Source organism: Lepisosteus oculatus, chromosome 8 (genome assembly GCF_040954835.1).
Source record: "Lepisosteus oculatus isolate fLepOcu1 chromosome 8, fLepOcu1.hap2, whole genome shotgun sequence".
Taxonomy (NCBI): Eukaryota; Metazoa; Chordata; class Actinopteri; order Semionotiformes; family Lepisosteidae; genus Lepisosteus; species Lepisosteus oculatus.
Window position 1 is genome coordinate 10,456,360 of NC_090703.1, and position 24,800 is coordinate 10,481,159.

Below are 24,800 nucleotides of genomic sequence, written 5' to 3' on the forward strand. Positions count from 1 at the left end.
TGGCTGTGAACGACATTATTAACCAAGAGTTCCTGAGGCTGAAGACAGATTTTCTACTGAGACAACTTTTTGTTTGTTGTTCATTGTTATGATAAAATAGTTCCAAATACAAAAAAAGGGGGCGTTTTCGGCGCTTTGTCAGAGAAGGGAAACTGAAGTGGGAAACGAAGCCGTTGTTCAAATGAGAACATACAGGAAGTTAACATGCACGTAAACAACGACAGACACCTCCTCAAGGTCAATTAGCAAAACCTCTGAGGTCCAAACTTATTTTATAAAAAAGCACTGAAACAAGAACCTTATTTTGATAAATGATTTTTTAAAGCGTTGCTATGAAATTGTATAAAAAACAACCTTATTCATTTACGGCAGAAGTGACTTGAAGAGACTTTTTTTAACGTACCATTTCGAAGACAATCCTATTTAAACCATTTATTTTTAAGTAGATTGTTTACAGATATTTGTGGTAGACGAAACATGCAAAAAGACGAAACGACGAGCTTTTTTCAAAATATATAATATGAATGTTTTTTTTCTTGTAGGTCTCAATCTATTTATTGACAACATCACCAGGTGGCAGTTTGTAGAATTGCAAAAAGTGACAAACTTGAAATCTAGGTTAGCATTTAAAACTAATTACTAACCTCCGAATACTTAATTTCACTGATACACGGTAAAATAGATTTAAACAATTAAAATGTTCTTAGTTTTATATCAAACATCCCGCAATCCTTTAACCAATTTTAATTTCCACGGTATTCAAAGCACCTTCTGATACAACCGAGCTGGAGCAGACTTCAGCTAGATGGATGTTCTCTTGGAAAAGGCATAGAAGCACTTAAGACTCAAATTTTCTCTTCGTGGATTTATATAGGTAAGCTTTTTTATAAACAGATTTGTCATAAAAACCTTTTCTTTAAATCAAAGTTTCCATTATAAAAAGGGCATTTTAATACAAGTTAAAAAAAGTCTTCTATAATTACTAATAAAATACACCATTTTACAAACAAGGGTAAAGATTTAGAAAACCATACAATAATGCATAGACCATAACGTATATACAACAGCCAAATAAAAGTCTGAACAGGACAGGAAGAAGAAGACAGGAAATATCACGTGATTTATTGATAAAAGTCCCCATTTTCACAGGTCCATGTTGGGCGTCATTTTAAGAAACGTGTTGAAGTTTAAAACCTTATTTTGCTCTAAAAAAAATGGTTCTACTGGGTGGGCCTTTTGAGAGATGCAATAGCTATATTTTCTTCCACTCTGGGTTACTGGAGATCAAGACTGGAATTCAAATGCATTTATTGAATATATACACAATATACAGGGCAGAAAGAGATCTGCTCGTGTGCCGAGAGACGAACGAATCTGCGATGGTAGAGGTCTTCTGCACTGAGCTGGGGCTGCAGAGGGGAGCCTGGGCACTACAGACCACACATCATGAGCTGCAGCTGGGCACTTGTTGGCCCTGGCCAGCTGTGATCTCACCATGTGGCTATGCACTGCCTGGTCCAGCTGTTATTTTACCTCGGGATGCCAGCTGCTCTCCACTGTGATGCACCTACTGTAGTTGCTGCCTGCCGCTGGCCGCTGGGAGTGGACAAAGCCGACGGCCTGACTGCTCAAGCACTGAAGCAAAGCACCTCCAGCGCACAAATGCTGCACTCAAAAGGCTTAAGAGTGAACTGCAGCTAAGATCACATTAAAAAATAAACGGTGTTCTATTTATCTACTTATATTCTACAAAAAAGAACACTGTCCTAAGAATTAAAAAAGTGGTATATATTTAAGAGAACAGTCAGAATCATGAAAATCCACATCTTTGCTTTTAAGTATGAAAATATTCCACTTGTGTTTTTGCTTTTTTTTTTGGTGCTGCAGACAAAAACGTACAAGCTATTTACACATTAGACCAGGTAAAATGAATCGGGTTAAAATACAAGAATAGAATGCACACATTAGTCATCCATCAGGAAATAATAGTCGTCCTCTGTACTCTCGTCGCTGCCGGGCGGCTGCTCTGCTGTGAACAGCTTTCCGACCACAGACGCCTCCTTTTCACCTGGAATGCAAACGGAAACATTAAGGCAGTGTCACGCCTCAGAAACATCACTGAGAAAACAAGACACTAACATGCAAGAAGGGAAAAAAATCCCCCAAATCCAGCTTGATGATCTACACACTCCGAGATATACGTACCATCGAATCGTCTGGCCGCACGTTTGATTGAGGGTGTGGGGATGTGCTTAAAGTCCTGCGAAGAGGAAAACAATACGTTCAGTGACCAAGGGTGGGCAATCCTGGAAGCACTCACTCCATCCTCAGGTCTTAACGACTTAAATCACCTCATTATCGGTTTAAAGGTGCCAATTTGGTCCTTTTACCTAGGTTTTCAGGAGCAGTTTTGAAGACCTAGAAAGCTTGCAGACAGGACAGCCCTGCAGGACCAGGAATGTTTCAGCTGCATGCAAGATGAAGGAAGAATGTATCCTATTGCACAGATTCATAACTCCAAGTCACTAAGTGGCAGAATCTAGCAGGTGTTCTAGGACTGTTATAGTCAATGCTGATGACCTGCGAGACGTGTTTAACCCCTCCAGTGAAGCCAATGTTTAACTCAATGATGTCATTAAGAGCTGAGCAGGAACGGAAACTGCTGCCACAGCAGCCCTCCGGTGCTGGTTGTGCACCACTATCCTAGTGTCTCACTGCATTGTTTTGAGAATTCTTCTCATCCTTTCTTTCAGACGGATACTTGCTTTTGTTTTTACATTGATCACGCAAAATAGCGCTGCTGAAAGATGAAGGTCATTATATCTCCTCCCTTATCAATTGCCCTGTTCTCCTACTCTGTCCATAACTTGAAATTGGCCTCCATGAGGTATAAATGATTCTTTGCCATGTCAGAATATTGAGTGTTATTAATAGCCAGTTCATATTAACACATCCATCACTGTCCACATGTGTGCTGGTGCCGTTATACATACCTCTTGTGGCCTGATGTTAGCCCACGCCTTCTGCTTTCCCCTTTTCTGCTTTTTCTGCAGCTGATACACATACTTGTCACTGTTTTTTCTGGTAAAAGCAGAGAAACAGAATTAGAAACTTTTTTCCCCCTAGCTGAGTAAGGCTCTTTTTAGTATATGAATCACAGTTTTCCGGGGGGATATTGCATAGGTTTGTGTCAAGGCAGAGATCATAACTATTACACACTTCTTGAACTAATCTTTAGTGAAATGACTTATTACTTGAGGCAGACCCTTAGTCAGACAGATAGCATAACCGTAATACTTCTGGCTGCCTGGCTATTGAATTCACTTTCTAAAACATCCCCCGGTATGTCAGACATCCGAGAAGCTCTCTGTATAATACAGATATCCTCTCACCGATCTATGGTGCCCAGCATGCCTGGGGTGATGTGCAGGCACTTGGGGGTCTTCACCGAGGACGAACCTGCAGTGCTAGGAGTCTGTGGGTTGTAGTCTGAAAGCTGGAATGCATTGTCTTCATTTCCAGAGAGGGTAGGCAGCTGGAAAAGAAAATGAAAAAAACGGAATCCAGGGTTTTTAAGACTGAGACTAGGATGCGGAGGATATTCCCAAAAGTATTACACCGCCGTTTAGAACTGAGGCGCTCTGGATCAAAACCATTCATCGGCCGCGGCAGAACCATCACATACCTTCACTCTTTTACTCTGCATCGGGGAGGCGGAGAAGATGTCGTCGTGATCGTCTTTGGCCATCTGGTCCATGAAATTCCGCAGCTGCTGCTTCCTCTTCAGTGTCCCCACCTTCGCATCGATCCGGACCGGTTCTTGTCCTTTTGCAGCAACGGAGAAGCACAAAAGGAGATCAGAACAACGCGGAGAACAAGACGATGAGGGAGAAAGCTCACGATTTACACAAAATACACGATTGTTTCACATTTCTGCTCCAGCAATGTTTGTTGTACCTATTTCCTATTAGTTCCAAGCATAAAATCAAGCTAACACAGGTAATTGTGTTAATTAATAAACTGCAATACCTTGATAGGAAAATGCGGAGGTTTGCTAAAAAGACAGCATTCTAAGATATATGTGCAACTTTTAATTCTATTATCTAAAAATAGGATCTATCAGTATCTGCATCAGTAAACCTGACTCGTAACTCTTTGATGCATGATTTTAAACTATAGCATGACACGGTAAAATGTTTGAATTTCAGGTAGCAATGTACAACTTAAACTACAGTTCCATGTATATTGCTTCATGGGTGATATACCATATCCTGTACAGGTTAATCTAGCTCATACAAATTTACCTGGTTTCTCCTTTTTGGAAGAGGGCTTCTGCTTTGTTGCTCTGCTCTTCCTGTGGCTTGTGCAGTCGTCGGTGTACTGCTGCTGGCACTCCTCAGCAGAACGTGTTCCCACACACATGGCCACATCCAGCCAGAAGCCTCTCTTGTGCTTCGGTAGAGACGATACTGCTCTGTCAGAGGAGTGTGGAAAGCACTTACAGTTACAGTCATTTGCAATTCATGAGAAGCTGTTATTATGTATTGATTTAAAGCTACTGATACAGGAACACCTGACTGAAAAACAGCAGAGAAAATGTAGGTGTTGATAAACTGGAGGACAGCTGCTTCCTTTATATTCAGTGGACTGTTTGTTTTAGACAATCAGCACTGTTTTAACTAAAATATTCACAGATTTAAATCTTAAATCTACAGAGTGGTGTAAAACGTATCTCATTTGTTATCACAAGCCTAAAAATCCTGTATGAGAAATGCCTCTGAATGCACTTACTGTGTAATTCAATCTCTCCTGCATTCTCCCTTCTCACTGACATTCTCAATGGGGTAGATAACTATCAGGGAGCTAATTTAAGATTTGAATATAGGTACTATGCCTTCCCCAGTTTCCTGAAAGGAGAGGAATGTACCTCTATTCACTGATTGAAAACAATCAGCACTTCACTTTGCGGAGCTGGGCAACCTGTGACCTGCTAAAAGAGGAAGGGTCCAGAGGTGAGCCAGTGTACACTTTCTCACTCCCCCCTGTGTGGTTGCAGGTTTTAATGCTATCAGCGGAGACATACATTTTTTTTTTCCCAAATCATTTGGGTAAAATAAAACTAATCGAAGAACCTAAATAAAAAAAAAAACTTATGTCCTTATATACATTCAGTGGAAATAGGTCAAAGGTTTCAGAAGCATTTTGCAAGCTCTTACTTGTGCAGCTTTCCCAGCTCTGTCTCAGACCATGCATCACCTTCCTCCTCGCCATCCTCCTCTCTCTCCTTTGCTGCCTTGAGCACTTCTAAGGTTTTCCCTTTAGTAGGTCTGTGCTTTTTTTTATCTGACGAAGGTGTTGGCAACTTCCCATGTACTTTCCCCATGTTATTGTGCGTGTCCCTTGACTGGTTGCCATTATTAAAATCCAGGGGATCTGCAGTCTCTGAAGCTCTGCTGCCATGTGAACGGGGCTGCAGATTTAAAACATCATGCTGATCAGAAACAAAGATGTCCAGCTCAGGGTCATGTGAAGCTTTCTCATGCCTTCTTGTGCGGTTCTTAGAAGAACTGCATTTATTTGGGGTTGACTTTTTTTTTGGAGTCAGCGTGACCTTTTTGTCCAGATTTCGTACGCAGCTCTCTCTCTTTTTCGGTACGTTTACCACCTCTGAGTGGTCCCTTGAGGCTGCTCCATATTGTTTGATACCTTCTGCGCCTGATGCACACTCTTCAGACTCTGTTTCCTGCATATTCCACTGTTGTCCAGGTTGAATTCTCTCAATGTCAGGCAAATGTCTTCTTCTGTGAGAGGCAGATCGTGATCTCAAGCTGCGTAATCCAATTGAACAACTTGTTTCAGCCTCCAGTTCCTGTAGCTGGTCCCTACTTTTAGACCTCAAAATCCGCTGAGGCTCACTAATGTGTTCTGAACCTCTTTTTTTACGTGAGGAAGACCTCAATCTCCAGGTACTGTCTGTGTCTGAATTGCTTGTTTCAGTCTCCGATTCCTTTAAGCGTTTCTGAATTTGGTTCTTTTTCATCTGCTCTTGGGACATATAATCTAAATTCCTACGTTGTGAGGAAGACCTGGACCGTAAGGAACGATGCATGTTGGAGCTGCTCATTTCAGTCTCTGATTCTTGCGAGCATTTCTTGCTTTGCTTGTCTCTTTTAAGCTCCTGGGCTGAATGGAAGTCCTTTGTAACCTGATTTTGAGACACAGACCTGGATCTTGGCACACCGTTTGAGCTATGGCATGTGCTCTTAGAGTTAGACTTTTCCTTTTTGCTGGACAATGCTTGTAAGGGAAGCTCGACTGGGTCTGCAACACTGGTGAGGCTGCAAGCAGATGATCCCTGTTCAGGGTTCTTATTTGTACTGTGAGGGGCATGTTCCCTCAAGTCTCTTTTCCTGGATCTGCCCCTTCTGTGGTGCAGTTTCACTTTCCTTTGAAGGACCACATTCTCCCTTTCATCAGCACTGGACTCTGTCTGCTTGGCTACTGTGAAAGACACATTAGTTTCACTACCTGATAGCGCACTGTCTGTTCCCTCTGGCTTTTTGCTGGTACTGGGAGAAGAGCTTTCTGAACCACCCCTCTTTACAAACTTTACATTGTTTTTTGAGCATCTCTCTTTTATCTGTTCAATGGTTCTGATTGGTGTCAGAATCACAGTTTGTGGCTGCATAGATTTGACACAGTCCAATTTTCCTCTCCTAGTGTTGTGCTTTTGGCTGTGGGATGCAACAGTCTTTCTCTCGTTGGCACCATGCACTATATAAAAAAAAGAATCACAAACTTCAGTATAAGAGCTGCACTGCATACAGTTGTGGAAACCCTTAAAAAGATGAAGAATCATTTAGTACAAAAAGTGAACTAACGAAAGATCAACCAGTTTCTGCAGTTCTGTTCTTCTCTATGCACAAATGCTTACAGACACTTAGAAAATGCAAATGTCATTAATATGTGAAGTCAGAAACCAGAAACCTTACCTTCACTCTCCTCTGAGTTCGTCTGAGGTTTCTCTGTGCTCTTACTGGTCGATAATTTCTTTTGGATTCCCTTTGCAATCTGCATAAGCAAGGTCAAAGCTATACTCTACATGTTTACTTCCAAAACTCATCAATCACTCAAACGATAACAGCATCAGAAATCAAGTCCAGTGAAGACCAGCATCACAATCAAGAAACAGCAAAGAATATCAAATACCTCACTGATCCTGAGCAAATGACAAATATGATCGGTGTCTTAATACTATCAAAGAAAATAAATGCTTATAGAATCATCCTATAAACAACTTTTTTATTTTATACATACATAAATTAAAATAAATATTTTTCAGCATACAATAGCTCTCACTACTAAACTATGAAAATGGATTCAAGGTTTAATTCTGCACCCTGTTTTGCTAAACAGCATTGCTCTACTAATTTATTGCTTTAGATTGGAAACCCAAGATTCAGATACGAGGACTACTGTATAGCAAGCTCACATTCGCAAAACCTAAAAAGCAAACCTTGAAACCACTTTCATGCATTTGCAAGTCCATCGCCCCTTTACAGAAGAACGAAACCAGGATGAAAAAAAGGAGCACGTACACTCTGACGGAGATGGCATTCCAAATAATCGACACCTCCTTCGTTAAAGACCAGATTCATTTGTGAATCCACAAACACCCTCTCGCCCCTCCAGAACTCCATTGGGGGTTTGACCAGTCTGCCACTGCGAGTCGTGCGCAAGTCACTCTGCAGCAGGCTGCTGATGGAAGCATCTTTAGTGGGGGGTGGGGGAAACAGAAAATGAATTTATTTGAGTTAGAAGTTCTGAACCTAGAAGCTAATTGTTACACTTTAAAAAATGACTTAAAAGGGGGATTTTGTGGACATTGGTGTGGTCCCTGGTATTACATGGCTGCAAGAGAAGGTGGTCAGCTGGACAGGGCAAGTATTGAAATGCAAAATCTGACAACTGGCGACTGCTTCAAACGAGACCAATAACTTACTGGTGTCCTCGGTCTTTGGTGTGGTGGACTTAGCCTTAACCAGCTGCTCCTGTTTTTTAGGTGGAGCCTTTTTCCGAGACGCCAAGGATTTCTCCTCATTCTTTCTTTCTCCTTCCTTTGGATCCTGTATGTTTTGTGTCTCAGCCTCTGCACTGGATTTCAAACAGAGGCCTTATGAATTTCAGTCCAAAGGTGCCCATCTCGGCATCAAAATGCCCGAAGAGTGTCGCACTTTGCACTAAATCTGTATATTATGGTGTGGCTAGGGAGAATCTCCTTCTCATCTATTTACACAAACCAAATCTCAGATCTCTAGCTTACCTTTTCAATCTAAGAATAAAGTCCTCAATGTAATCTTTCCACTTTTCTGGAAAACCAAATAAAAACTTTTTCAGGAATGATCTCGGCAGAGCTGAAACACACAAAAGCAAAGACAAACCAAGAGATGAATCAAAGAAAAATAGCTCAGTTTCAAATAGCAGCTGTATTTTGAAAAATTAAACTATTTCATAGTGGAACAAGTAGGGGATGACGCCATCACCTGATTTTGGTTGAATTCAAGATCTTAAATTATTTAAACATTCCCTTACCTTTAGAAAGTCGGGTATCCATGCACATTTTTCCTATTAACACATAAATGCTGCCACTGATGGTCCTCAGAATGTTGTATTTGATCCGTTCTGCAACCAAGTTGCTGTGCCAAATAATCCCATTCATGTCCCTAAACAATACAGAAGGAGCTTAAGGTTAGTCTTGGTCAATACCCTATGGAAAGGGCAACAAACAGAGTATGAGACCACAAAGCACAAGTCAGATTTAATTTAATACAACACCTCATGAGAGGATTTGGATTTAGCCCTTGAGAGCTGCAGACAGCTCAGGTTTGCTTCCACCCTTGCTCCCAGCTATGTCACTGAATTTCATTACTTACAACCGTAAAAGATTAAACAGCTGTAAAGTCTTAATCCAGAGGATGACAGCACCTCCTGAAACATCTGCTGAACTGCAGCCCCCAAGAGGGGCAGAGGTGGGCACCCTGCTACACAGCAAGCCACACAAAATCTTTACAATCTAAAGCAATCCGATTCTCCACACTCAACCACACATACTTAATACTTACACCCTCTGGCCTTCCACACACACTCCATCGCTTAGGATTCTGATGCCCCACTTGCGCAGCCTTATATGCGTATCCTGAAAAAAGCAAACAAGAAGAAGCTGTTGAAAGTCTTGATTGTGATGCCGCTTTTAAGTGCTAATGAATACACAGCCAAAATGGGAAACGCCAGAATCACAAATCTATTCCTCAGTTAACACATATATACACACACACACGTAATAGGTTTATTCCCTCTTAAGGCTCCACGGCTGAAACATTGTGTTTTCTTTCTTCTCTTTTCAGCAGGGAATAAACCTATTACTTGTTCTTTTGCAGCCTACGCATGCTGATGCAGCTACCCACCCGAAATATATATATATACATGCCACAGATGCACGTGTCCAATGAATACACAAAAAGCAAACACTCTTTGAAAATCTCCCCCCATCATAAGACTTGGAAATTTTCTGCTGCGGTTGCAGTCCCGGTTTTGGTGCAGAGAGTATGCGTTCACATCAGACTCTTTGAAAACAGTTATACCATCAGCACACATAAAACCAGAATAAGCAGAGGTCATTCCCAACATGATTTCGGCTTTGCAAGTGGCACCACCCTCGCTCCCCCGAAATAAAATATTGATAAAAACTCAAAGAAGGTTCAGACTAGCAACTAGATTTGTCGAGTGATTCTGAGAAGACAAAATAAGTTACTAACAGGAAAGTGTGGGCCATCCTGTGGCTCGAAGATCTCCTGTTCGCTCCGAGGCTGAAATGTGGCTTTCCGTTTCCTAGGAAGGAAGATCCTTGGTGACTGGAGGAGGATCTGGTTCACCTCGAAGTTCTGGACATTGACATCACAGTCATTGGTAGATTCAGTACATGAAGACGAACTGTGACTTGGCCCAGCGCCTGTTGACACAGTGGTGCTTTCTGCGATGGTTTCTCCTTCTGTGCTGGCATCGTCGGTCCCCTGCCCAATGGAGTCTGATATCTGGGACATCTCATCATCTCCATCTTCCCCACTCATCTGCACTGGGTTTATACTAGATTCCTGAAGTCCTGCAAGACAAATCACAAACCCTTCATACCCTCAGTTAAAGGTAATAGTAATATCACCTCAGTAATATCAGTACGTTTGTACTTCTGCTTTATGTAGAACTACACAAGCCACCATCCTTTTATTGCTCCTTGGAATCATCTATTTTTCTACCATATACCTAGAACTCCAGATACAATTACCAGACCTGCTCAGGGAAAAAAACAACAGAAATAGATTTAATAAAAAAGAACATTTGGCAGTCCAGGAGCTCATGACAATTTTTATCTGCTTACACTTTCCAAAACCTTTCATGGGCAAAGTTGAGGTTCCATACAATTGGATGACTAATGTATTCACTCCTGGAAAATGCATTCATCCACAAATAACACAATGGCAGTTCACAAAAAAGACCCAACATTTTGGACCGAAAAGTTTTTATGCTTTACCGTTCGTAATGAATGTGTGCATTACCTGAGAAAGGATGTGGAATTGAGGGTTGTAAGGTGTAGTTAACACAATTGAAAAAAAAAATTGGAGACTGTATACCAAAAACCTACCACAACCCCTCTACCCCAGCGTAAGATTTAGGACAGCATACACTCCCAGTGGAAAAGCAAGGGAATCACAGATGACTAAAGCAAACCAAACACCCAGTTTTATACCAGTGCAGGAGAAGATCCCAGCTGCAGCTGGCTTGCGATGTAACGGGTTCGAACCAGCAAGAACTGGGCTGTAGGGTTTGAGGTAGAGCATCCCCACTCTTAAGAGGCACCAAAAGCCCACAATGTAGGTGGTTTGTGAATTATTTTGTTCTGTACCGTGAAGAGCAAAATCTAACATTAAAAATTATTTTTCTTACAGACAATAGCTACACTGGCCATTAATATAATCCTTTATGCCCCAATATTAAAGTTGAGTGCAGGTTAGTCATGAAATAGTAATTAAAAGGCAATAGCTAACATGATTAGAAACTAAAAATGAAAAACCTCAAATGAATATAATTCCTATAATATAAGGATTCAATTATATAAATGAACTACACCTGGGAGGAAATTGTTTTAGGAACAATTGGAAACTGACCTCCATGCGTCAAGTCTGCTGTGGCCTTGATTTGATTTTCCTCTTGTTGTTTCTGCTTTCGCAATTCAATTTTCCGCTTCATCTGGGCAAAAATCTTAGCCGGAGACTCCTTTGGGAAATCATCTTTTTTTGTACAAGAGAAAGCTGGCTTCTTAATAGGAACTGTTGGTACTGTAAAGTTAAAAGTGAAGATGAAATCACTTAAAAAATTCAAGGTCTATCAAACAGCATTACACTTGCAATTCATCGATTGATCTTTTCGTCCAAGTTAAACATCAGAGAGCCTCCCTCTCCAATTTCAAATTAATTGATTCCATATTTATTTATTTGGCCAGCAGCCATATCACCCTGCATCTCACAGCTGGCAGCCCACTGACGCTCAAGCAGGTGTGAGCCTGGTCAGTACCTGGAGGGAGACCTCCTGGGAAAACCAAGGTTGCTGCTGGAAGAGGTGTTAGTGGGGCCAGCAGGGGGCGCTCACCCTGCAGCCTATGTGGGCCCTAATGCCCCAGTATAGTGATGGGGACACTATACGGTAAAAAGGGGCAGTCCTTCGGGTGAGACATAAAACTGTGGTCCTGACTCTCTGCTGGTCATTAAAAATCCCAGGTTGTTTCTCAAAGAGTAGCGGTTTAACCCAGACATCCTGGCAAAATATCCATGTCTCCTTTACAAAGCTTTATCTTTACTTTATTCACGGCCTCCTAATAATCCCCATCTCTGAACTGGCTTCATCACTCTGTTCTCCACCCCACTGAGAGCTGGTGTGTGGGGAGTGTACTGGTGCACTATGGCTGTGGTCGCATCATCCAAGTGAGGCTGCACACTGCTGGTGGTGGAGGGGAGTCCAGATTACCAGTAAAGTGCTTTACGTAGAGTGTCCTTTAAAGTACTGTGAAAGTGAAACTGGAAAACTGGCTCACACTCCAGAAAGTCTGTGCCTGGCTGCAACTTTAATTACAGGGTGTATTCAGGCCCACAACCTATACAAGTAACCCTTACATACGTTCAAGCAATCATAACAAGCCACACCAGAGGAAGAGTCTTCAAGATGTCTGTGAGGAAATAAAAAAAAAACTTCCCAGCGAGCACATCAATCACAAAAAGAAGTCCTAATAAAGAAACGATTTGAGAAAAATATTTTAAAAGGTAAAAGTAAAACTTACCAATAAAGACCACGTTCTTCTCATTGTCCTTCTTCGTGGGTGCTTGACTGACTTCCTGCTCGCCACAATGAGCGTCTGCAGCACGGAGCGGCACCGGATTGGACGCAGTAGCTGTTCTAAGGGGACTCCGGGTGACTCGGTCCGGCACCAGTCCGAAGGCCTGGACTGGCGTCCGCTCGGCCTCACGCTGGCCACCCTTGCGGGGTGTTTGGCAGGGGTGACGTCTTTGGGAAGGGGTCAGGATAATCGCCTGGTCCTCCGTCTCTGCCGTCGTCCGAAAGGTCTCAGGCTGTTCCCATTCCCTCGCGACGGGGAAACTACTTTTTCTATCCTTGTCGGCCTCCCGTGACTGGCCGGCACTTTTCCCCGCTGACGGCGTTCTCTGCTCCAAGTGGTTTTTTATTCCTATATAAAACTTTTTTACAGGCGTTTTATTTTCCTTCAAACTCTCCACAAGGGATGGGTTGCCCTTATCTACGCGCATGTTGTTGATACTGCGGGGTTGGCAGGGCTGCGTGTTGTAGTCGTGGGCTCCACACATCACAGTGGAGCTCCTGGCTTGTGTCGGCGTCCGATTGCTTGTTGGTCCTACAAAAACGGGCAGAACGTTCGGAAGCAAAACATTCTCTTCATCCGAGTGGTCGCTCTCCACCAGTTTCAGTAACTCCTTCACCGGAGTGAGAGCATTGGGTGGGATTTTGCTCAGTGGGATGGATTTGAAAGTCGACCTTTTCCCCGTTTTATCCGGTGTTCTCGATGGCGTTTTAAACATTTTATAAAAGATGTTAAGACGTTTTATTTCCTATGGCTTTTCCTAAAGGAATCCAGTTTTTCCAGGAATCAAGTCACGCGTTCTAGATGCAGAAAAAAACGTAAATGAAAATAAAGTATTTTTGCAGGAACGAAAAGCTGTCAGATGACTCGTCAGTTAACCAATTACGTTAAAACGTAAAGTAGATAAACTCCGACACTTCCAACCGCATCTGTTTACCAGTGTTCAAAATTCTTGTTTGGGGGAACAACAAAGACATATGTGAAATTTGCAGTAGGATGTTTAAAAAATAAATAAAAACAAAGGTTAAAACCGACGACATCATTTTACACCGGAATTAGCAAACAGCAATAACCGCCCATTATTCTCTTTTATAAAACATCTACCACATTCATTTATTCATTTGTAGACAGCAAGAAACATCGCTCTAAAATAATAACTGGATTTAAAAAGAACATTACGCTGTACAAAAAAAACAAAACAAAGCCATGTGTAATCTCCAAATAAAATTGATAGTCTATACTTACCACATCAAATTTTGAATATTACACACGGACAGTGGATTGGCTACCGATTTACTAGTACATCACTTCCGGTTAGTGAGAAGTTGTGGCGTGTGTTGATGACGCCGCGGAGAGCGACGAAATGCAGAAGCTTTCTTCGTATTGTAAATGTATGTGAGTATTGACTTTTGCGGTTACACTAAATGGATGGTTTATACATTCATACGCATTATATTAGATAGTTAATGTTGACAAATTTCATACACTCAATAATCGAAAATAAAGTTTACTACAATGTATTATCATTCGGCGTCGCCAGTCTTTTCATGTCCTGACTAAATTGTCGCTGTAAAAGTATTTTTTCAATTAGATGTTGTAGGAGTTCTTGTAAAAAAACGTTTTTGTCAGTTTGAAGACAAGTGGGAATTTTAGAGAGGATACTATTGCTGTGTCACATGGTAGGTTTCTCTTAGGAATCTGGTAGTTGTAGTCATCAGTCCTCACGTTTCATTCATTTGGATTCATTCAAAAGCAACTCAACATTGTAGCATCTCCCTCCATGTCAAATCTCGGGTCTTTTTTATTTTACCGTCTTAAAAACGTATTCTAATCGTGTTATTGTAACTTCTGTCTTATTACATTTAATTTCATTTGGGTTTTTTATTTGACTTTATTTTTGTCTTTGTAATATGTAATATTGCATTTTTTGGAATAATAACTTCAAATGCAAAACGCTTAGCCCCCTCCAAAAAACGAGTAAACTGACGATGTTTTCCAGGAGGAGACCTGGTTTGTAGATGCAGCCCAGCGATGCCTGTGTCAGCTCTCCAGCTCCCCCAGGAAGTCTGGGTTCATGTCTTCAGTTTCCTGACGGACAAAGAGAAAGGGGATATTCGGGCAACCTGCCGGTACTTCAGGCGGCTGATAGACCTCCCATCCCTGTGGAAGAGCAGCCCGGCTGTGGTGAAGAGAATCAGCGCCGGCAGCTCGGGGTTCTGGACGACGCTGCGCAGAAGGAGGACGGGTTCTGTGCTGGTGAAGGCGGGCGTGACCCAGTGGGAACAGCTGGCCACCTCATTGCCTTGGCTCACGGCCCTGGCTATAGAGCAGTGCCGGAATGACAGCGTGCTCCAGACACTTCAGAGATTCAGGAAGCTCAAGAGGCTTGTTATGAGGGGTTTCCACTGCACTTCCACACTGCCCAGTCTCCTCGCCCCCCTGCAACAACTCACTCACCTCACCTTGTGTGAACCACACTGCTCCCAAACAGTGGAGCTGATAGCCGGCGTCTCTCAGCTAACTAACCTCAGATCACTAGTTTTCCATGAAGGTTTGAAACCCATTCCTAAGCAGTCATTCCAGGACATGTTGGGGCGCCTGCCTCACCTGAAGGAGCTGTCTCTCAAAGTTGAAACCTCACCTTTCCCCCTGCCAGCTGACTATTTTGCTCTGCCCAGGGTGGCCCCTGAAAAGACAGGTCAGGTCGTACTGCTTCCCTAGAACTGCAGCATTGTAAAGTTAGATCAGTAGAAGTATTTTCTTTATCACATCATGTGTCTAAGTATATAGAAAGATAGCTGTGAATGGATGAATTAACCCTTAATTATTTCTGGTTTCTGCACAGATAATTCATGTGAAAATTCCGTGTAGCCAATGAGCTTCATCAGCAGGGGTAGCCTGTAGATCACGTTGTCCATAAAAATCACCAGCAGTTCCTTTTTTTTTAAGCTTCGGTTTACCTCCTCTCAGGTTGTTTGTTGGCTGGTGACTACAATAGCATGTGTTATTACAATAGCATTTTTGACATCTTGAGTTGAACAGAAGTCTTATTTTACCTGTCTGCAAAAGAGATTCATTTCTGCTTTCGATTGCAACAGAACCACATGCTACTAGCCTCGGGTTGACAAGGCTGGAGCTCCTGAACTACAGGGATTCTGTTCTGTCCCAGACGTCCATAGAGCAGCTGTCCAGTCTCCAGAGTCTGGCCATTTACTTCCACCCTGAAGCAGTGGCCTCAGGGAGTTGTCACTTGGAAACGTTAGTGCGTGAACTCCCATGTCTGACGGAACTCACAGTTGCACGTAAATGTTTCACTCTCACTTGTCCATCATAATACCTGTAGAGCACACAGTGGTTGGGTTCAATGGTAAATCTGTTTTCAATGTTAGGCCATTTAAGTACCAGGTTTGAGAATAGTGACCCCAGTCTTGGAGAAACAGAATGCAACAGGGCTTTATATCTCCAGAATCTAAAGAGCTAGGAAAAAAGATATTATCAGTCAAGCCATCTTGTCTCCTATATATGAATCCCTGTGCTCCTGTATTGGTGGTAGAAAACCAGAAATTCGATAAAGCATTAAAACCCGTTTTGAACTGTAGAACTGTTTTGTTCTCCTGCGGCTCCCATTGGCGTTGGGACCTAAATAAATTCTGCCTCTGTCAGACTTGAGAAAAATTAATCCACTTCTGTATGTCGTTCATTTAAAGTGAACAATGGCAAAACTAAAATGCCATCATGTGCACAGTTCTTGCCTGCATTAATTTGGAATTTTGAGGGATTCTACAGCTTTCCAATATGAGAAAGGGAAATAACCATTTAACTGTGGTTAATATATACAGTTCAGCAACAGTGTAAATTATATTTATTTGTCGTATATTGTCATTATATGTTAATTAATGCTTTCCAAGTTGCTTACAGAATTTGTATTCCTAGGTGGATATCCCTTCAGTGTGTATGTACGGTCAATACCACCCAGTCTGAAAAGCCTGTCCTTGTCCAGAGTAGCTGTCAGCGCAAAGGACATGAAGACTCTGGGCAGCCGGACAGCAGGCCTGAGGCACCTTCAGATGGACATGTGTACCAGTGACAGGCAGTGGAGTGTGCTGGACTTCCCCCAGTTCTTCCCACAGCTACGGACTCTCCAGCTTCGGTAGAGCTTTCTTCGAAGCTTAAGAATGCCACATTTCACATTCTGTGCTTTTGTTCTCAGTTACATGCATGTATTGTACCTAGAAAGTGGGTTGTTTCTTGTGCAGTACTGGTGAAACCTGTTAAGGAGCATTGTGTTGTAGTAATGATGTAGGTAATGCTAGGAAGAGCGGAATGATGGGTAAAAATGAACGTCCAACATTCCACCGATTTAGCCAAAAAATAAAATGGCGCAAATTGGACGTGTAAACATTACCCCTCTATAATTCACAAGACTGAACATTTACTTGCACAGATGATGACAGTCCTGTGTTGGGTGTGGTTCCAGACACTGTAATGTGGCTGTGGAGGAGCTCGTGGGCCTGGCTAAGCTGCGCCACCTGGAGAAGGTGGCGGTGCTGGATGCCCACCTCTGTGATGGAGGCACTCTGCAGAGGACGTTCCAGAAGCTCAAGAGCCTCACCGACAACCGGCTGCAGATTCTGCATTCTCTCCTCCCACCGGACCCCATGACGTGCTCATGCGCTCGACTCTGACACCACGCTGACAAGGTCTGCCTTTCGATAAAAAGCGCTGCGCAGCGAGCACGGACAATTTTCAACATCCACATCAAGATCCTTCGCAAGGTTTGATTTTGTTTTACTGTTATTACTAAAAACATAAGTATAACCTGCTGTGCATTGGTTGACTGTGAAAGGTTCAGTTCCTTCTTCAAATAAAGAGCAAAAACTAACAGCCTACATTTCCATACTGTACTTTACCTTAATTAAAAAGTTGTCTTTACTATTCAAATTCTAATGGGCTTTTTCTTAAGTGATATTTGAAAAATGTTATGCTTTTTAGAAAGATGACGAGCGCAGAACACAGATGATTAAATCATGTGCACTACATAATAATAACATATATTTTGCATGTATAGTGCTTTTCGTCCCAAGGCCTCCTAAAGGGCTTCACATAGAGGAAGACCCACTTTATCTCCCACTTAAGTGCGGCACTCATCTGGTTTGTGCAAGGTAGCCATTCTGTGCCAGTAGCCCCACTACACAGCAGTTCGGGTAGAGAAGTAGGGAGGTGGGAATGAGTTCCCAGATTGTGTTAAGACGATAATTCAAGGAGGTCAGATTGTGCAAGTCCAGAGTAAACATGACCAAGGACACTGGGGTCAACAGTTCTCCTCTAAAGGTCACTGCCTTGATATCTTTAATGATCAAACAGTGAAGACCTTAATTGTACTAATCTGTTGGATGACATTTCATACAGTATAGTGGCCCCAGTCACCATACTGGGGTGTTGGTGTAAAAAGCATGGTATAGAAAGGGAAGTGTTATCTGCTGGTCCACCAACACTTCTTCAAGCAGCAACCTGATTTTTCTTAGGGCTCTCCTATCCCAGTTCTGACCAGAGCCAGCCCTTGCTTAGCTTCTCTGGTCAGATTACAATGTGACAATGCTGCTATGCTAAGAATCCAAAGGATTCTGATATTATTTTCAATATCTACTTTTGTCTCAGCCATTATTTTGTGTCCCTTGCTAACTGGTGGTGTGTCTGGCCTTTGCATCGTGGGACATAATCAGAAGTTCTTTGCAGCCACACGGGGGCAATAGACACACAGGGAAGCAAGCTCCTCTCTTAAAATTACTTGAATAAATGTCAAAAGGGTACACAGCTACATATGCTTCAAATATTTGATCTTCTACCATGAGATTGCTGCCAAATGAGTTTCACTGCATTTTGCTCCCCTAGGTGGGTTTTAAGCATATTTGTTGCTTTCTGATTTTAATATTAAAGAGGCAATTTGTTTTAAATCTCATATTCTTCCCTCCTGCTCAAAATAACCTGCATTCTGTTTACCATTGCAGTTTTCATATGAATCATTAAACTTCTGCATATTTCTTTTGCTACAATCTTTTGGGCCACTATGGGTATGAAGAGTATTTTTTAATAAAAGCATTTTTTTATAGTTAAGCAATATCTGTGGATACATTTTATCTTGGTCTTGGGTGTGATTTTACCAGCATTCAAATACAGAATTATTCCAAAACTAGCCGTTAAATTAAACTCATAGGTCAGCTCAAATTATTAGAAGAAAGATGAAAAATGCGAGGTGGCTATTGGGACTGTCTAACCCATTTGGTAGCAGTCAACACAAGGATCGCATCCACCTACTGTATTTCTTGAAAGACGCCAGGATTTCGAGTTTGGTGACAGGAGCACTTGGGTATTTCCGGACACAGGTAAGGTAGAGAGAGGTAAACATTTTCTAGCAGGTTCCGTTCTCAGAATTCTTTACACGCACATTGACACACTTTCCTTTGATGAGTTCTTAGCACTTGCTCAGCCTGGGGTTGAAACATTTTGCCAAGCTCTTCTAAAGAGCGATGAATGAACCAACTTTTAGGAAGAGAAGGAAACACTGACAGAAAGTGCTTCATGCGAGTGTGACTAAGGCATTTGTGAGGGTGTTTTAGGCTCTTAAAATCCATTATGTGCCAAGTATATCATAGAAAATATGGAAATAATAAATGGAAGACATCATTTGACCAAGACGGGCATAGCTCAGAAAATTATTTAGGTTAGGTGTGGTAATAAGCTGCATCTGGCGAGAACTCAGTGGAACGCCATGGTTTGTAGAAGAACAGTAACCAGCAGCAGGGGACTTCCACACAACGGCACCACTTTTAATGCAACGAAAGCACACCAGGAATGAAACCGCAACACTTGATGTACTGTTCAATAAAACTAGATTCTGACACTTACAACAGTGTACTGTACAAAATGAAACAGGGTTGTCAATCTAGAACAAGCTTGTTATACCAGCAAGAGACACCTTTCCTTTGTATATTCTGTATGCATATAGACAAACTGAGCATCATTGTTCACATAGTTGTTTTTAAGTTTGTGCCTTAGTGGAGATGGACAATCTGACTGGACAATCACTGGCTCAACCCTCAGAGGACGTGTAGTTCATGGAAGGGACTATCTGAGGTCCTGCACACTCTCCGTGCTGGGTTTGCTTTTTTTTTTCTTCCAGTATTAACCTTTATGTCCCACATTTGTCCTGGCTATTAAGTGTTGACCTCATGTTTGGAAAAATAGCAATAATAGGTTCCACAGATGCAGAGTAAAGTGTTCTGCCAGCTCTGATGGAGAATGGCAATGCCTGTTTTGTATTTTAGGGTAAACCTGTCTGTCTCTGTGCACCTATCCATACTACAGGGTTATTGTGCGTCAACTCCTTGTAAAATCCACCCATGCAGGAGTGGGAGGGTGTGGACTAAGTTAAAGGTTTGCAGGAAGAGTGCACTGTGTTGTCATATTTTTATGGTCCAATTTGCAGTGATTTTTCTAGTTGGAATGAAACATTTAGAGAGAAAATTGTGTTAGGCATTTTCTGCACTTGAATTCTGTTTAGTTAACAGCAGCGAATGTTTTGCAGCATGTACTATAATTTCAAGCTTTTGAGGGCATGCTGGCAGAAATATGTAAGCTGGAGACTACTTAGACAAGGCAATTTGTTAGGAATGAAGATGTCTATTTAGAGCTGAATGCTACTTTTTTTCACAGGAAAAAAAAAACACTATTGGCAAAACAGTTGCAGGATGGTTAAACACAAGAACCCAAAAACATTGAATTCAATTAAATGACTTGCAAACTTTTTAAAATCGTCACACATCACATTAAAAACAAAATATTTTGCCTTTCAGCTGGGGACCTGGAAATGTCATGACATCTTGCTGTATGCCTGGTTTGTTACAGTGATTTAGCAGTTGTTTGAACACTCAGTTGCTTACGTGCTGAGTGTGTTAGCTTTTATCCCACAGGGCAGCCTTGTTTCACAAAGCACAAAAATCAAAATCAAAATCTGAATTTGGTGACGGGCATCTGGGTATGTCACAGCTGCAAAGAAAAGCATTTTCACAGTGAGGTGGAGGGTGCAGTGATTAACTACAGTACATCTACCTATACAGGAATGTAACAGAGAACTGGGAGGTGTGTGATCTGCACAGATTTCACTTGCTGTTGAAGGAGTTCTGTTTGGAATCCAGTTTGACTGGCTGTTCAGCATTAGCACAAAGGGTGTGTACTCTATCATGAGTGTGTGTAGTATGATGTCATCAAAAGCAGTCAGATATAAATCATCAGAAACAGACACAAATCAAGGGATGTAAGTGAGTGTAATGACAATAATAATAATCATAATAATCATAATAATAATAATAATAATAATTCCTTACACTTATATACCACTTTTCTATACACTCCACCCAAAGTGCTTTACAGGTAATGGGGACTCCCCTCCACCACCACCAGTGTGCAGCCCCCACCTGCATGATTCGAAGGTGTCATAGTTTGCCAGCACGCTTACCACACATCAAGTATCAGTGAGCAGGAGAACAGAGTAATGAAGCCAGTTCATAGATGGGGATTATTAGGAGGCCATGATTGGCAAAGGCCAATTTGGCCAGGATGTTGGGGTAACACCCCTACTCTTTTCCCAGGAACATCTTGGGATTTTTAATGACCACAGAGGATAAGGACCTAAGTTTTATATCTCATCCTAGGGAGGGTGCCCTTTTACAGTATATTGTCCCGTCACTGCACTGAATCATTAGGACCTGCACAGACTGCAAGATAAGTACCCCCTACTGGCCCCACTAACACCTCTTCCAGCATCAACCTTAGCTTTCCCAGGAAGTCTCTCAACCAGGTACTGACCAGGCTCATTCCTGCTGAGCTTCAGTAGATTATCAGTTGTGAGTTTCAGGGTGATATGGCTGCTGGCAGAAAGTGGAAGTGCATTTAAAACCAGAAAGGGGAGCAACTTCTTTATACAAAGGGCTGTGGGTGTCTGGAACAAGTCACCCAGGCACGTTGTCAAAGTTGGCTTCTTCCGAGAAACGACTACATGAGGGTTCATCCTCAGATCAATCAGCTACTAATTACCCAACTGTCAAGGTGAGCCAAGAGACCTCTTTGTGTTTTTCATATGTTCATCTTTCGTATGTTCTTACAATAAAAATAATAGACTTAACAATTGATTACTATTTATACTAACATTACCGATTCTACCGATTATAATAGTAATCTGACATCCAATGTAAAAATGAGGATATCAGCAAAATAAAGTTTGAAATGGTTGTAGTGTAACTAACAATGCAAATTTAATACGGAAGCAACATTTTTGGGTTGATACGATACAAGTGGCAATGTACTGCAAGATAGCAGTTGAAAAGAAAATATTTTCAGATTGAAAAATAAATCAGATGAAACTGAAAGAGATTAAAGGTTTATCCTACAGACCATGAGGGAGGTTCAAGACCCCCCCGTGCTCAGTGTATTTAGCTAACCTACCAGGCAATCAGATTAGCGGAGAGCAAAGGCACCTTTGAATTGGTAATGTAAATGTCATTGCTTTGTTTGATCATGGGCCGGCTTAGTTTAGATGTGTGTCTACAGTAATTAATCTGAAGGCAGGCTTGCTGGGTCCCTAGGGGCTGCTTAATAAAATTGGCTCAGTTGGAGGAGTCAACTACTCAGTCCCACCATAGTCACTCTGAAGAGACGATAGACTGTCTTGGCAATAAAGATGCCAATCAACGCTCAGCGCTGTTTGGGGTTACATGCAGCACCTCCTCTCCACTCCTGGCTTTTGTTCTCCCATGGTTTATCAAATGCAGATTTTCCTCTCTCTCTCACAACTGAAGAAGGCTCCACAGCCGAATCATTGTGTTTCTTTTCTTCTCTTCTCAGCCTGGAATAAAGCTTGTTCCTTTGAATTCTTTAAAACAGTCATTCGTGGAGAACAGGTTGCCTGAGAAGAAGTACATTTTGTCTATACCATCGCACTTAATGTCTAATCATAACAGCGAGATCTTGGTAGGCAATATGAGAAAGAGGACGAGGCCACTTTAACACTTTCCAGCAACGTTTTGCAATATCAGTTAATGTTAATGGAAGCCACGTTAATGGAAAACACATGTCTGCATTCTCTTTCTTGTGGGGTGATGAAAGCCCCCAGCTGAGCTATCAAATTCCTGGTGCATCTCGGTTCAGGCTCAGATTAGTTGAAGTGCTTGAGCTCAGATGGGGAGGAATTTACAACAGGATCCAGCATAATCCTTAATCCTCACATCAGCACAGCTTTCTGGAGGCCTGTTTAGTGTGGAGTCACTCCTGGGTGCAGGCTCTGCATAACTTAAAGGGTTTTACTTGTCAGGCTGTCAGCTGGGGCAGGCTGACACTTGTGAAGAAGGGTAAGCAACCTTTGACAGTACAGTAACTCTGATCCTCTGGAGAAAGGGCCCAACCTGCTCACTGGACTAAGCGGCTACACTGGCTGTTAATTCCATATTTGGGGATGAGAAAGGTGCTTCTGGGGATGAAAGACACAGCCGGGAAACTGCAGGACAATCAGGCCTCTATTCCTCAGCTACAGCGTTTCACAAACCTTTACACTTTCTATACTGGGAAAAGCTTTGAAGCGAGTGAGGCATCCAGCTGGGAATAGATTGGATCTTTCAGAAGCCTGTTTTCATACTTCATGATGTTTCTATGGGATCAGCACCTGTATTTTTACTCTTTCTTTTGTTGCTTTATCAGTTTATTTATAGTGTTTATTTCTAGCCTTGAAGCCCTGTAAAAAATTCACACTTATTGCTGAAAACTAAAATCTTCACTGATGCAGGTGATACCATTCATGAAAGTGCTAAACATTAAAGGTGACGCCTTGATAAGAGAATGGTTTTACTATGAAAACAGTTTCTGTGTTCTAAAAAAAATTCTAAAGAATTCTAAAGAAAAAAATCACTCCACCTTGTTTGTACCATTAGAGACTGGAGCTCAATTCTGAAGATCAAGATGGCTCTATCCCTATACTATTTTCACAGAAATAAATGTTCAAAAAAGTTCACTAACATCTGGGACTAAAACAGTCCAAAACATTGCACCTCTGACATGATGTGTACCTGGAGTGAGCAAAGACCATACTCTCCCAGTTCATCCAGTGTGTCACCTCACAGTCACAAGTGTTGCCAAACATGAAAGTGGAAGTCTTTGTGTACAACAGAGATTGGTCTTTGACTGCAGCACAAGAGTGACTGCTGCAAGAAGGGTATTAACAACTGCTGTTTATTTTGAATATAGGAAAACATTCCATTATCTCACAGAATAAATACAGATACACTATATTAAACAATGTTGGCCCTCCTTGAGGTCAACATTGGTTTACAGAGTTCAGTGGCTGAGATGACAGAAAATGCCCAGGTGTCAACAATATTCCAGTCACTCCTCAAAGGGAAGTAAAATACTGTATCTTTCATACTGCCCACCCAAGTGAATATGTATGCAGTTATGTGGCAATGGGTTTTGTAGTTAGACGAGACAAAATTATAAAATTGGAAACGCAAAGAATTACATGTGCACACACAACATAGTGCATCACTTTGACACCACCATCACTACTGTTGAGCATCATGGTAGCAGCATTATGAAATAGTTCTGCTTCTCTTCAAAATACTGGTTCATTTTAGACGAAAACCTGCTTCAGTCCTAAAACTAGGATAAAAGTTCAGGAGGACAATGATCTAAAGCACAAAGATAAGGCTACACTGGAGTGGCTTAGGAATAAGAAAGTGAATGTCTTTGGGTGGCCCAGTCAAAGTCCTGACTTGCATCCTATTGAGAATCCATGAAAAGTCTTGACATCTGCTGTCTACCTGAGAGATCTTGGGGAAGTCTGCCAAGAAAAATAGCCAATAATTATACCATGCCAGCATGTAAAGTTGGAAGAGACCCAAAAACATTTGCAGCTATAATTGCTCCCAAAGGAGCTAACACCAAATATTAAGTTAATGGGTCTAAGTAATTATGCAATCAAAATATTTCCTTTTTTCTCTTTAGCTTTTGCTGGCATTTATTGTAACCCAACCTAAAAGGTGTTCAGTTTCAGGTTGTTAATAACATGTTCAGTTTAAAAAAAGTTGTGTGCAATTGTTTTACAGGTAAAATAGAAATCCATTCATATGATTGTACAACATTGATTAATTAAATATGTGTAGATCGTGTATGCTACTGATTTACTAGTAGCTAAGTCTTCAAATGGAAATTCAGATTAATATAGTTAACATGCTCCCTATGTTATCCTGCTACATGACTTTATATTGACACCTGACAATTGCTTCAAAAACCAGCAATAGATTATGATGTACAGTAT

The 24,800-nt window shown here is 41.7% G+C and overlaps 2 protein-coding genes across 10 annotated transcripts; one reads left to right on the forward strand and one right to left on the reverse strand.

The window, feature by feature from the left end:
• Positions 1–417: 417 nt before the first annotated feature.
• mis18bp1 (MIS18 binding protein 1) lies at positions 418–13,848 on the reverse strand. Of its 3 annotated transcripts, none has more exons than XM_015350574.2 (17): positions 13,685–13,848; positions 12,386–13,239; positions 11,220–11,390; positions 9,816–10,159; positions 9,123–9,196; positions 8,593–8,723; positions 8,324–8,414; positions 8,003–8,154; positions 7,599–7,771; positions 6,993–7,071; positions 5,217–6,501; positions 4,305–4,474; positions 3,686–3,825; positions 3,393–3,535; positions 2,994–3,081; positions 2,206–2,260; positions 418–2,068 (listed from the first exon to the last, which is right to left on the reverse strand). In XM_015350574.2, the coding sequence occupies exons 2-17, from the start codon at positions 13,155–13,157 to the stop codon at positions 1,965–1,967; spliced, it is 3,972 nt and encodes a 1,323-aa protein (XP_015206060.2). In that variant the 5' UTR covers positions 13,158–13,239; positions 13,685–13,848; the 3' UTR covers positions 418–1,964. The 3 variants fall into 3 exon arrangements, with proteins under 3 accessions (XP_015206060.2, XP_015206059.2, XP_015206058.2); XM_015350573.2 differs by having other exon boundaries at positions 5,217–6,774; XM_015350572.2 differs by lacking the exon at positions 13,685–13,848 and having other exon boundaries at positions 5,217–6,774; positions 12,386–13,580.
• Positions 13,731–17,374, forward strand: LOC107077779 (uncharacterized). Of its 7 annotated transcripts, none has more exons than XR_011190219.1 (5): positions 13,731–13,830; positions 14,439–15,137; positions 15,538–15,697; positions 16,373–16,589; positions 16,917–17,374. XR_011190219.1 is itself a non-coding variant. In XM_069193201.1 (5 exons), the coding sequence occupies exons 2-5, from the start codon at positions 14,471–14,473 to the stop codon at positions 17,122–17,124; spliced, it is 1,185 nt and encodes a 394-aa protein (XP_069049302.1). In that variant the 5' UTR covers positions 13,731–13,830; positions 14,439–14,470; the 3' UTR covers positions 17,125–17,374. The 7 variants fall into 7 exon arrangements, 6 of the variants coding, with proteins under 6 accessions (XP_069049302.1, XP_015206061.2, XP_069049301.1 ...); XM_069193201.1 differs by having other exon boundaries at positions 16,440–16,589; XM_015350575.2 differs by having other exon boundaries at positions 13,732–13,830; positions 15,538–15,741.
• Positions 17,375–24,800: the final 7,426 nt, after the last annotated feature.